The 14352-nt window shown below is 34.0% G+C and overlaps 1 protein-coding gene across 4 annotated transcripts in view; it reads right to left on the bottom strand.

The window, feature by feature from the left end:
• The window catches only part of LOC124367821 (17-beta-hydroxysteroid dehydrogenase 13-like), a 35997-nt gene that overhangs the window by 2847 nt on the left and 18798 nt on the right, over window positions 1-14352 (bottom strand). For all 4 annotated transcript variants that reach the window (XM_046824951.1, XM_046824950.1, XM_046824953.1 and 1 more), the window contains exons 2-7: window positions 13959-14148; window positions 12051-12194; window positions 7677-7862; window positions 7456-7585; window positions 6889-7000; window positions 2497-2616 (exon numbers count right to left, since the gene is read on the bottom strand). In XM_046824951.1, coding sequence (XP_046680907.1) covers window positions 2497-2616; window positions 6889-7000; window positions 7456-7585; window positions 7677-7862; window positions 12051-12194; window positions 13959-14144 — 878 coding nt within the window. In that variant the 5' untranslated portion in view covers window positions 14145-14148. The remainder of the gene's footprint in view (window positions 1-2496; window positions 2617-6888; window positions 7001-7455; window positions 7586-7676; window positions 7863-12050; window positions 12195-13958; window positions 14149-14352) is intronic.

Genomic DNA, 14352 nt, shown 5'->3' with positions numbered 1-14352 from the left:
ACCATTCACAAACAATTTCTCTTTGCCCTAAGCTTTGCTACTTTAAGTTTTATTTAATTAGTTCCAAGTCATCCTCTTTTTCAATCAATATAACTCTGCTATCCGGGGCCTTCTTTACTCGAACCAATCCATTTCTGTACCAGACAAATTGATAGTCAAGTCCTCTGGCTTTAAGCTTGGCTCTCTTCAACAAATTCCGATAGTAAAAGGAAAGATTCTAACCAACAATAATTCTTCCTCCCTTGAATCCTGTAGTTTCAGCATTAGTCACAACCGTTTTTCTAGCTTCCAATAGTCTATCATGGATCTTCCTTCTGGCGAACTGAAAATTATGGTTGCTGGTCGGTTTTCTTTTCTTATTTTTGGCAAACGATGTGCAATTTCAATGTCATCCTCTTTAAAAGACACACCGATTTTATTTGCTATGCATTGTACTACTCCTTCCACATCTTCACCTTGTACTTCAGAAATTTCACTGAACTCTAGATTTTTATTACGACCGTACTGTTCCAACTGGTTTAATCTAGAGTTCAACAATGCTATCTGACAGTCTTTAGCATCAACAATCGCTCTAAGCTGCTTAATTTCTTTTTCAATTTCTGGTAAACATTTTAGACTGCCCTCAATTTTATCATACCTATCTGACAAAAACTGTTGACTAATCTTTATCTCCTCATTTATCTTTTTCAATGAAATTAGGTCAGCTTTTATTTCCTGCATCAATTCAAGTTTTTTATCAATACTTGACATAATTTCTGAAAAATCAAAACCCAGAAAACCCACTGATTCATTAAGGTTTGGGGGAACCCTTTGCTTCATCTGCTTTGTTAAGATTATGAGAACCAGATTTTTAACTCTTACATTTTAAACAAAACCAACTCAATTTTACCTCCTCTGTCATTTTGGAAAAAACTGTGTCCTTTATTCCTGCACAGTGGTATGTACACGTGAAAAGAGATAAAATGTGCTTAATGTGTAACATAAAAGAGGGTGATTGCATTTTTATACTATAAGATTGATTGAATTTAAGGCTAACCATGTACCTTTTACTGGTGGATTTATGGGCGCGCTTTTAGAAAATGGGACAGAGCCTTGGGATACAAATCATACTGTACACAATTTTATTGTAAACACTTTCTGATTGAATATATTTTAAACACAATTGGTATAAGCATTTGATGAAATTAATCATAACATAGCATTCGAAACAGAACAATGAAGATTTCTAGAAGGCCGGGAGCTGCAGGAGACATGTATAAGGAGGCCAGCAGGTTTCTAGAAAGTGCGAGCTTACATGGACCGTGAGCTGCTAAAAACCGGCACCTGTTACTAGTTGGACTTCACAAGGCCAGGACCTGCCAGAGGTCACAAGCCATCAAATGCTGGGAGTTACACGGGTTAAGAGCTCCCTGAGTCTGAGAGATGCCAGAAGCAAGTAAATGCCAGAGGCCGGAGCTTGTCAGAGGCCGGGGCCTGCGAGAGACCGGGGCCTGCGAGAGACCGGGGCCTGCGAGAGAGGCCATGGCTGGTACTTTACCATTATTTAGGAGTTTCAAGAAGCTGAGAGCTATCGGCATCTGAGAAGTCAAAAAGACAGTTACATGATAGTGGTAGAAAGCTTTTAGAAGACGGAAACATAGATTTTTACAGAGTTAGTTTTTGTTCTACATTGTTGTGGCTTTTAATGAACCGACTCATTCGTTAACGTAATTTTTATTACATCAGTGGAATGAAGTGCAATGGAAATCCATTCAATTCAGGTGGCCGGATAACCAAAATATCTTGTTTATCTTTAACCGTTGGGTCCTGATGACAAACTGCCTAAGTTTCCTTCATTAATGCCTTTAATTTTATGTGGAGTGCTAAAAATATTCTACTTTTTTCCGTATTCCGGGAAGTTGTATGAAATATCGATGAATCGATATGGCAGCCCAATTGAAACTATATAAATATGAGTAAATGGAAATATATGATAAGTGGGAAAATCGGAGCGTGGGGTCAAATATGGAGTCGTGAGAGTTATGACAGTTTTGTATTGCGGGAACTGAATATTTTGTAATTATTTCATTTTCCACATTCACCGGTGCATATGTGTTGTTTTTACTTATGCTTACCTGCACTAATATAGCTTAGGTTCTTTCTCCCCAGTCTGGATTTCATGCTGTTAGTATAATAGTTAGATATTACGTAATTTTTTAGTGTCCGTTGCAGATTTTTTCTTTACTTTTTAAGTCTTTTTTGGTGCATTTTTATGTGTTTTAGAGTTATTTGCCAACTGAATTAGAGATTGTAGAAATAGTGTTTTATTGGTTGTAATAGATGACGATGCCAAAATTCTGTAGTACTTTCATATAATCCATCGTTAATAACAAACTTTAAACAAATAATCCTATCTTCTATTCTTACCTTTCTCTAATTCCTCAATGTAACTGGCGAAGGAAACTGGAAATAATCAGTAAACGTTAAGGATAGAGGACCTTAGGGTACAAGACTCACCTACTCGCCATAGAAACGTAGAACATGTAGTCAGGAATGCTGATCATCACCTCATTCCTTCTAACACCGGTTATGGTCCGGGCAGCGACGTCCTCTATCCTTAAACACCACCTTCTGTGACTGTGAACATTATTATGTATATGGAACATTACTTATTTATTACAAGATTCACATAGGTTTATAATTTTTAGCATAGCTAAATATAACATATGAATTGTCGACGTATAAAAATAAACTAATAAACTAAACTGAACCAATCAAGAAATTGTTACATATCTGAAAAGCTTAGTAAACTTAGTCAAAAATTCAATAATAAGTACTTGTAAGCAACTGTTAATTCATTTAATTATTCATAAATTGAATAGTATGCCCGGTTAATGAGGTAGCATTTTAGGGAAGTTTTAAATGTACGAGTATTTATGGAATTCTCCCTCATTAGATTTGGAGGTAATTTATTATAGATTTTGAGAGCAGAATAATAACGAAACATTTTGAGTTTTGAACATGTGTTTTGATAAAACCGAATTTCCCCCAAAATACCACCCCATACCTCAGATGCGAGTAAACATAACCATAGTAAACTGCTTTCACAGTATCTAAACTAGCCACATGAGAGATAATTCTCAATGCGAAACAGGCTGAATGTAACTTCTTCTCTATAAAGGCTGTGCGCTCTTTCCATGATATTGCATTATCCACAACTAAACCCAGAAATTTACATGACGATGTTACTTTAACATTAGTTAGGTTAAAATTAATATACGAGTTTGCCGATTGGAATGTTGAGAATATTATTAATTGGCTTTTATTCCCATTGAGCAGTGACCCATTTGCTGAGAACCACTGTCCGGCTTCGTTAGTTGCTTGATTAATTTTATCCTCTAAATCATCAAGAGATTTTGTTTTTTTAGTAAGAGTGGTGTCGTCAGCAAACAGAACTACAGATGACGTAGTTAAGTTATATGGAAATTGGATTATTGATGGAATTATTGATTTTATAGAGTTCAAAAACAAAAATAGATTATTTTCAAATAATTTTTATATAGACGGTATGGAAGTGCTATTGGCCGAGCGGTTTCAGACGTCCGGCTATTGATGTCAATTAGATTTAGCGCCTTGCACAGTATCACCTCTCCTTTTTTTTGTTTTATATAGCGTGGACTTTGGTAGTAATACTTAAAATTGATATGAATCATATAGTTTTCTATATTATAAAACTTATAAAAACTATAAAAAGTGGTAGCTAATTTTTTCATGGTCGCTGATCCCATCCTGTCTTGAGTGATATCGTTATATTATTGATTTCTTCTCATCAGGACAGTTCAAATTGATGTACCAATAAACTAAGATAAAACACCAAAGTGTGTTTTTGCAAGCTGTCTCACTGAAAAAGGTTCTTTGATTATATAAAAGAGCACATCCTTAAATGCTAAGTAAAGAGCCGACTGTAAGGAAGGACTTATTGTGGTTGGAGAATTATGGAAAGAGTATCGTTTACTGTGAGTTAGTAAAAAATAGCCACTTTCCATATCATACGGGAAATATACATAATATAATATTTTCGCTCAATAATACAGCATCATATGAGAAATCCCTTTCTGTAATATGAGAAGTAAGCTTTTAAACTACCATTATGCTTCCATGTTAAGGGTAAAATGAACCATCAATCATAACTTCAGAAGATTGTTCCGTGAACTCCTTATGGATACTATTCCTTGGATGAGTTTGTTTTCTCCCTTTCAATACTCTTATTTGTTAATTTGTACTATTTCTGGTAATTTTTACGTTATATTACGTTATTTTTTATTTTCTTATCTATTTTTTTAACTTGCCATAAACTTATATCATTTTTATTTTATTATTGTTGTTATTTATTGATTTACTAGCAGTTGCCCACACGCAATTTCTAGTTGGAAAACAGAGACTCATTGGACATATTATTTTTATATTACATTCAGAACACTTCAGAGATGAGTGATAGTCACTGAAGGATGGTAGAATATTTTGATCCATTTTAGAACAAGATTAAAGAAGATTGTTGGGGGTCGGAGAGTGAACAGTTCTTTTAAGTACCTATGAAGCAATGTGAATGATTTCCTTCTATAATTCCAAGATAATGTTTTGAAGTAATACCTCTAAAGATTTCAGTTAAAATTAAACTATTTTAGGTCAGTATCGAGGGATCGAAATTGTTGATTTCATTAGCTTTTTTATCACAGTTATGATATAATAAATAATGTGGCTCTTTGTAGTTTAGAAAGGCATATTTTAGGTTTAGAACGGGTTTATGGTTAACAACTGGTAAGCAAAACTGCAAACAGCTCATAATTTATGCTTTGCACGAGCATTTAATTATAATTCCAACTATAATTATAATTCCATTATATTATTCCATATAATCCAATTATAATTCCATTTAATTATAATTGTTGAGTTTCCTTGTTGCTCCGATCAAGAAAATAAGTGTTTACTTATGGCTGTAATTTACAACAGTCTAAGATATAGTCCGGTAAAATAAGGATGCAACCTCGGAATGAAAGATAATAAGCTAAAAGTTTGCATACGTCTTTATTTTTATGGTATAAAACTAACCTCAAAAGTCTCTTATAATCACGTGTACGCGACAAAGGTCAGGTCACGAAAATCAGTTTTTTTGCAAATATCTCGTTTGCCTTACGCTAAATGACTTTGAAGGTGGTTAGAGAAATTGTATATCAGAAAATTCTCTTCAACTTTTGTCTGAAGTAATTTTATGTACGTTCAACCCTTTTTGAGATACAGCGCAAAGAGTAGGGAACCGCTTACCTGTATATACGATAATGCGAGGTCAGCCAGTAGAATACAATAAATAAATTAGTTACATTGTTAATTATTCACTTACTATTATTATTATTACTCAATACTATCATTATTGTTATTATTATTATCATTATTATTAAATTTTTATTATTAGCGGTTCCCTACTCTGATTTTCGTGACCTTTGACTTTAAATATCTTAAGTCGCGTACACGTGATTATATGAGACTTTTGAGGTAAGTTTTATACCATCAAAATAAAGACGTATACAGTATTTAGCTTATTATCTTTCATTACGAGGTTGCATCCTTATTTTGCCTTATTTTACTGAGTTAATATTTCTGGTGACACAGTTAAGAATGGAACAAATTTTAAATGGTTTTTTTGATCTAGTTAAATTAATTAAACATATGATTATGTTCTCCATTATAATGTTTACAAAGAACAGTTGATTACATGGCTCATTAAATTAATAACATAGAGAGAAAAATACTTCCTTAGTGCGTTTCTAGGGCACAAGATAAACATGTGTCATCGTTTAGTGATACAAAAAAACCAGTAACACTACGTTTCGAGATCTGCAATCTGATCTCTTTCTCAGGTGAATAACTAAACTGACACAACTAGGTTAAAATGAACAAATCATACCGTTGTGACTCGCATAAGTTATGAATTTACAACAACTTGTGTCAAATCCATGCACACTATCTCTAAAACATCACTTAATAGAAAAAAAACAATATTTATTAAAAGTTAGCTATTTTTTAAAATTTACAATAGGTATACACTAACCGGCCAACCATACAGAACTCCTACGGTCAAAAAGCTACTTTCAGCCCTTGTCATTTAAAAGATATGGATTTTCCATTTAAGAGCATAAACCACGCGTGTATGCAGTTTCGTATTTCTAGGACATCGAGAAGTTAAAAAAACAAAATATAGCTCGTCTAGGTGTTGCGACCCCATTTCAACTCCTATGGAATTACTTTAGTTTATCTATTTAAGGCATAAGGCATATATATGTCCCAAACTTTTGAAGTTGAAAATGTAGTGATGAGTTAGTGAGTGGGGATGAGCTTTACCTTTTCATTTATTGGGATTTATTATTTATCGATCGTTGATAGTATTTAGACTTTAAATTTATTTTATTTGTATTTAGAGATATTGGTAGTTTATACAGATTGTTACATAGAATAATCTGTCTCAGTAAGAACATTAAGAACTGTGTTTGAAATTTGTAAATCTGTCTAACAAACATTGTAAATACGTAGTAATAAGTTCTAATTAAGAATGTTATTAACAATATCACATGTTACTATATCATAATATAACATTATGTAATAATTAACAAATTCCATGTTAAATTTAAAGTGCACAGATTTTTTAGATTTATTTTCTGGATAAGTAATAAAGGAATATAGGGAAACCATAATTATATCTAACAATTAGAGAAGTTTAACGTTGTTATTGTATAAATTAGCTGTCACCACAATATGGCCTCCCTTTCAGCCGACTCGTAAAATACTGCTTGAATATTTACAATTTGACTCATTAATAAACTATTGCTCAAACTACTGATATTCATGGTACTTTACCTCGGTTGAAGAGCTACCTTCACATTGTCCATGAAAGAAGGGTAGACAGTGGTGAAGTGGATATTGTTGTAGCCTTCGATGAGCATCTCCAACCGCATGGATTCCGCAAAACCTGCTCATGGTATTATTTTACAAGTTTAAGGTCTGCAAGAATTATATGATACATTCTAGGATTCTTCATAGGATCAAGATAAACCTATGTGCAAATATTCAATACTCTAGTACCTGTCTATCAGGAGTTATATCTCAGACGAGCAGACTGCTTTTAACCTATTGTCCTCAACATCGATAGCCTAAGGTTCTTCATAGGATTAAGATAAACCCATGTACAAAGATACAATTCACTAGTACCTGTCTATCAGAAGTTATATCACAGACGAGCAGACTGCTTTTAACCTATTGTCCTTAACATCGATAGGCTAAGTCGTTAAGGTCCTCATTGAACCAAAGGAAACATATGTACTAAAATATAATTCTCATGGACCTTTATATCAAGATTTATCGCAGACAGGCGTACCAACTGTGGCCATAGTACTAGTTTATGATGTAAAATCTCAAACATATTACTTGTAATGGCCCATTTGGAAGCGGCATAGAGTGGAGCAGTAGGCAGAGCAAATTGAGCAGATAATGAAGATATTGTGACAACATGTCCTGCATTTCTCTCCTTCATTGATCCCAAGAACTCTCGTACCATCTGGACAGCATAGTTTTAATTTTAAGAAACCTTATTTTACTCAAAAATAAACTTGAACCTGAAGCAAAATGTTACAATGCCCTCGCCTTACCCAGAAGTAACTGAGAATGTTGACATCCAAAATGGCTCTGATAGCTTCTACAGGCATATTCTCCAGGCGCTGCAGGTAGACAAGAGACGCGTTGTTTACCAGGATGTCTACAGGTCCGAGATCCTTCGTGACCGCTGCCTTCAGCTCTGTGATCTCCTCCAGCTTCGCTACGTTGGTGAAGTACGCCTTCAACGGTGAACAGAGGTACATGCAACAGTGAAGCGTGCAGAATAGTGACAATTCATTTTTGACACCAGAGTCTCAAAAAATACTCATCAGAATATTTATTTTTGTTGAACATGAATAAAAATATGGGCGTTGTGGGAGTAATTCGTAAATGGCGTGTATTGATAGTAAATACGAGCATGCTCGTATAGAGATTTTGAGCATTTACCATCGCTATGTGTTATAAAATGTTACACGTTTTGTTACAAATAGTGTTACAACATATAACGATGGCAAATATCTACTATCTGTCCAAGGAGTGTTTAAAATGTTCCTAAATTCAGTTTAAGTAAATAAATAGGCTAGAAAGGTAACCTCGCTTTGTATGGCGAAATTCTATTAAACAAAAGTACTCGTAATAACTTAATATTAAATACTACTATCTAAGGATAATAAAAGAAACTGTAACATTTTCACAAATGAAGTATTACTTAACATCAATTACAAACTAATAAATAACTTTCAAGCTCAGTTTTCAATGGAGGTTAAAGTGTACTGCATTCAACATTTTTTTCAATCTTGCAAGCAAATAAGTTCTAATTCCCCGTAGAGTTTGCAAGAGAACTCTTAAAACCTAGATTGAAAGGTTAGGGATCTAGCTTGAATTTTGAGTAAAACTCAATAACGGTTTCATATTCAATTGATCACAACTTTATTTGACTGTTAATCTGTTCCTCAATTATAGTCTTTAGTGACATAACATTTATATTACTCTTTGGTACCGGTATTCTTCTTCTATTTCAATACACTTCCTTTTCATGCTGAAGGATATGGAGTATTTTCTCCACCAATTTGGAAGAACCAGAATTTCAGTCATTAATTTCGAAACCTTCTTCGATCGTGTTTCAAGGGGGAACTGTAAATTTAATTAAAACACACATGTACAACAGTTATTGTAATTAGAAATTATATACTTGCGCATTTTTTAGCCATCCTATCCTGTTAATTAATTACAAAAATAATTTGGCAGTAACTCTAAACATTTCTTGAAATGTACATTTGGGGTAGGAATCATAAATAAGTAATAATTTTTATAGTTATACATTTTTAATCTTATAAAACAATTTTAATACTAAACAGCGTTTACATTATTCAATCTTAAATTAGAATTAATGATGTGATTTTAAACATTTCACATTTTTTACGTTTGTGAATGTTCACATGTGTGCTATATTTGTTTATGTAAAATTACCAACGACTTCGCAGCCAATTTTATTTCAAAAACAGGGACACTATAAACAAATTCCTTTTAAATGGCATTCAAAACCATTCTTAGACAATTTCTAAGTTACTGAAATATATTTTTACCTCCAAACCCATTTAAAATTTAAATAGCAGTTTTTGGGACCCTGAAGTCGGAGAGTAAAACAGGTTTAAAAGTACCTGTAAAATAACTCAAAAATAATTCTTTTCAATATTCTGTTTCATTTTATTGAATAGCTCCAGCAATTTTAGTATCAATGAACTATTTTAGCCTAAAGTGGATGAATCCTAGAGTCGAAGTCCTAGAGGGTAGTAGTGAGTGATGTGCTTTCAGTTACAGCACTTATGATATAACTAGCAGTTGCCCGCGGCTTCGCACGCAATTTCCCGTTGAAAAACAGTACACTATATTCACGTATTCTTTTTCCATCACATTCTAAACATTGCTGAGATAATTGATAGTCGTTCCTTCGTGAGCCTCTTGGGCGCATAATGAAGGTATGTACCATATTTCCGGCCTCTATCTTTCGTGGTTTTTGCTAGTTGTTGATAAGTTATTCAGAACAATTAATGTATATGGATGAATCTCGGTAAACTAATTAGGTTATAAAGAATCAAATTCGGTTTGTTAAAATTAATTTTCTGTCTAAGATATTTCCAGTATTATTGAGGAGTGTGCCTTCAAGAAAATGTATCAACGAAAACCAATTTCGATCATAAAGCGTCTTCTTTCGGCTCTTTTCATTTACCATCGATCTAACCAAATTTGATTACCTTATGTGCAAACATCCACGGATTTGTACAATGAGGTTGTTTTCATAATAGCGTTTAATAATTTTTTCATTGCATTAGATAGTTTATTGATCATTGGTGCAATCTAAATGTAAAATTAGGCAATGACGTTTTCTATGCAACCTATTACACTACTGATCAAGCACTTTACAATAACAATTTTCTAAATTTTAAATGTAAACAAATGTTTCTGCCTCTTTGATAAACTTCAGCTGAAAGTATTAACAGCTGTTAAGTATCAGTTCTCTTTGTCTTTGTATTACGTGTCGTAGCGCAGTCTGTCGGATCCAATATAAAACGTTTACGTTCTTATCATAACATTCGAATGTAAACAAACTAATTTTTCAATTTGAATTCGACTTTATTTGGTGAAATGAATGTGTTATGGGTGGTAAAAAGCACTCTAAGTGTTCATTCAGACCAAAAGCTATACCTGTTCCAAATTTCAGCAAAACCGTGTAGTAGTTTCAGCGTGATTCGAGGACAAACCTCCAAACATCTAAACATACAAACATCCAAACATCCAAATATCCAAACATTCAAACTTTCGCATTTATAATATTAGTGGGATAAATGGCGGGGCACTCTGTAATTCTGAAACGGAATTAGGCTTAGTTTAAGTAACTTTTTTACTATGTTCATGGTTAAGGGCTTCAGATGTTAAGCTAAATTTCGCATCGTTTGTATTTTAGGTTTTGTGCATGTATGAGCACTTCTGGTTCGAATGAATTATACCTGCTTTCCGATTGAGTACATTATTGATTTTGCTTTGTTATCCCGATCAAGACAATTCGTTCACAACGTATGCAGTTCTGAGAACCCTACTTCTGTAAAAAAGCCAACTAAGTTGGGTTTTATAAGTCTTTCAATCATTAGCAAAAGTAAGATGTTAATTTTGTCTTTAATGTCTGCATGACACTATTTTTATGCGCTGCATACTTAATATTTGCAAACATTTACAGTTAAAAGTGTTTTTGTACTAAAACTTCCAGTTCCACTCCTAAGAGTATAAACGCAACGAAATTTAAAATGGTACTTGAATTAATCAAACGTACGATTGTGTTGCCACATTATAATGTTTACAAGAGCAGTTGATTAAGGAGCAGGTTTAAGAGCAGGTTGATTCTAAAGGAGTTTTTAAGGTCAGTGGGGCGTAGCCCGAAAGAATTTTCGAAAGAGGAATAGGCCTATAGGCCTATGGGCCTGGTCTCATATATGTTAATCAGTGACCCTAAGATTGTTCAAGAAAAATTTTAATTCAATCGGTCCAGTTGCTTTTATTTAATTGAATAACACAGATTAGAACACACCATTAGATGTTTATATTTAGATTTGTTCTATTTATTCATGAATGATGACGGTATGACCAATCTTTATTTTTTGGTGTAAAATACATTTAAAAAATGCAATACTTAAATTTATATTATAGGAATATCTGTGATTTCTCGTCGTCTTAATTTGGTTGCAATCAGTTTCCGTTACATAAAGATTTGCTCTACTTCGATTTTTCATATATTCTCACAACATTGAATGGCAAAAATCGGAAACCTTTAGAAGATATTATGAACATGAGAATTCTAAAGGCATTGTTTTCCTCTGCCATGCCTAGTAGCTGAGATATAACCATTCATTTGTGAACCTACGAATGACCGCAATCTTGAAATATTAAGAGATAGAAAATAGGGATGTAAATCTAAAAATTATTTAAAACTATCCAATTAAAACCCATTTAATATTTTACAACGCTATGAAATATTTTTTTGTAATGTGTTCATAAACGCGAACGGCCGCTTCGCTGAAAATTATTATTGACTTACACTGGCTAATGAACTTACTCAAGGTATATTAGTCAAGTAGCCTACCATCGTTTCACCATGTTTATTTCGAATAATTAAAACACATTCGTTTACTTCATGATACCGCAACAATATTATTTACTCTCAAATCTTTATAAATGCACTATCTTTAAGCTTTACGCGATATCAAAAATATATTTTGTATTTCTATTCTGTTCTGTGATTTTTAATAGCTTAGGTATAACCATCCCTTTTCCGCTACATATTCTACTATGAGTGATTACGATAGACAGGCTATGTACCGAAAACTCTTAGTCATAGAAAGCCTTCTTGACTACGTATGTTGAACAAAACTGACCTTAGCTCTTTCGCCGTCCCTGACTATTTCTGCGGCAGTATCCAGGGCAGTATCTTTGTCGATGTCAACACAAGCCACTTTACACCCGAGTCTTGCAAACCGCAGAGCCAGCTCCCTCCCTAGTCCTCGACCTGCTCCAGTCACCTAAAGAAATTCAGGACACATTGACTTTGTCATGGCATCCAAGCAGGTCAAATAAACCATATGTTTTGTATTATTAAAACTTTTTTCTCTTAGGGACCAGGAGCTTATAAATTGCACTTAGTCCTATAAGAACCTTAGCGCTGCTTCCGGAGTGACAGGATATCCAGGATGGGTAAGGTTATTGGGTAGGGGCCGCCTCCTGTCGAGATCCATGAGGAAGAATTAGGGCACTAATCTCAAAGTCATGTCTCCCAGGAAGAAGGGGAGGCCAGCTCTGAACCAGCCCCCCCAGTCAAAGCAGGCAGGGGGTGGCACACCCTTGTTGAGGCTAGCAAGAACCTCTGGAGTTAGGGAACAAAGCCCAACAACTCTAACAGCCATCTCCCGCAGTAGACTAAGACCTATCGAATTACCCTTGAACCCCAGAATCTCAACATTGTTTGTTAGTGATGTGCCGCTACTAGATATCTATAAGGTTGCCCAGATTTAAGTGACACATCGGTTTTTGCTGTGCCCAGTGGTAGGTTCAACTGGAAGGTATAAAAAGTGTTCCCTGCTGGGTTTTATTATTATATTAATTATTATTATTAACACTTACGTTGTATCATTTACTTCTGATGTTTGATTATCATATTATGTCACGTTGTATGATGTTTTAAAAGTGCTTTTCTATTCGTAATTATATTTTATTTTAAATAAATTATTTTATGCATATATCACATTTCAGTGTGGGGGAAATGGGAACTCGACTTGCATCATACTTGGAGCCATAGTTAAGGTGACATGATGAACTCGTGAAACAGCGAAAAGAAAAACTTTTGTAGCCAAGAGGAAACCCTTGAATAAATACTCTTGGTCTTAACGGGGTGGATTTTCATGTCATCCAAGCATGCCAAGCAAACCATTCGATTTGTACTGTTAACACTTGTATATCGACGTGGTGTCCTGTCCGCAGCCCATCTGGATAGAAGCACCATATGCTAGTTAAACACACAAATTAAACAATACACTATGATACGATGATTACTGTCATGTAATTCTTTTGTGATATTGTCTTGAATTAAACACGTAAAAGTTCGTTTATCCTCATTATAATAACCATTGTATTTCAAACAAACTCGTTAATACATATAGCTTTACTTTTAAAAAATGCCCTTAGGCATAATACTAAAACTAAAAATAATATCTATATTTAGACACTTCTTTCTAATCAAGACTTATCAACAGAACATAACCAGGACCGTATATAGCTTTAGCGGACCCCGGAAAAGATAATTGGCCGGGGCCCGTCATGTCAACCACAGTGCCCCCTCACACCGTTTCACCCCCTCTCCCGCTTCCCCCTCTCTCAACGTGATCCCATTGACAACATCTTATTATTTTGTCAATGGTAGTAAGATTCAATATATTTTGCTAAAAAATAGGTATGAAAAACCGTATTAATAAGACGATTTAAAGGATTTTTTAATTACGTTAGTTAACTCGAAAATGTATTACATATAGTCTACTAGTTACCAGGTTGAAATTATTTTTATATATATTAATGGTTGCGAAAAAATCTTAAACAGACGTGTTTTTTATTTTACTTATATTCTCAATTGAGGATTATCCGTCTTTGTATCGAAATTTAAGTTATTGTTCATCGAGTCGGACTGGACACAAATGTGTTGAGGTGTTTGTAGTTTAATCACAGTAGCTATTGAGCGTGAACATAACATTGTAAAGTTTATCACTAGAAAACAACTTAACACTATTAGTACATACCAAAACGACTTTGCCATCCAGTGATTTACACTTGGGTGGAACCAGTTTCCGGTATAAAGCTTGCAAGATGTAGAATGGCGTCAAGATGATCAACCATAACCACTGCAGACATGGCCAAAGACAGTTCTGGCCTACATATTTCTCGCAGATACCACCAGGGTCGCTGAGCTTCCTCGGTCTGGCCATTTATCTGTCGGTGAAATAAAATTGTTAAAATATTACAAGAATTCCAAAAATTTCAGTCAGTTCTTTATTATATTCTTAATTTTCTTGCAGTTGTATTGCTACAAAATACTGAATCTTCTGAAGTAATATAAACTATCCAAAAGTTGCTATGTGAAATCAGTGCAATGTCGTTTAAAACTACATCTTAAAAGGTTTTATACATCTATCT

This window comes from Homalodisca vitripennis, chromosome 8, assembly GCF_021130785.1.
Source record: "Homalodisca vitripennis isolate AUS2020 chromosome 8, UT_GWSS_2.1, whole genome shotgun sequence".
Taxonomy (NCBI): domain Eukaryota; kingdom Metazoa; phylum Arthropoda; class Insecta; order Hemiptera; family Cicadellidae; genus Homalodisca; species Homalodisca vitripennis.
This window is presented reverse-complemented; position numbering and strand designations above follow the sequence as displayed.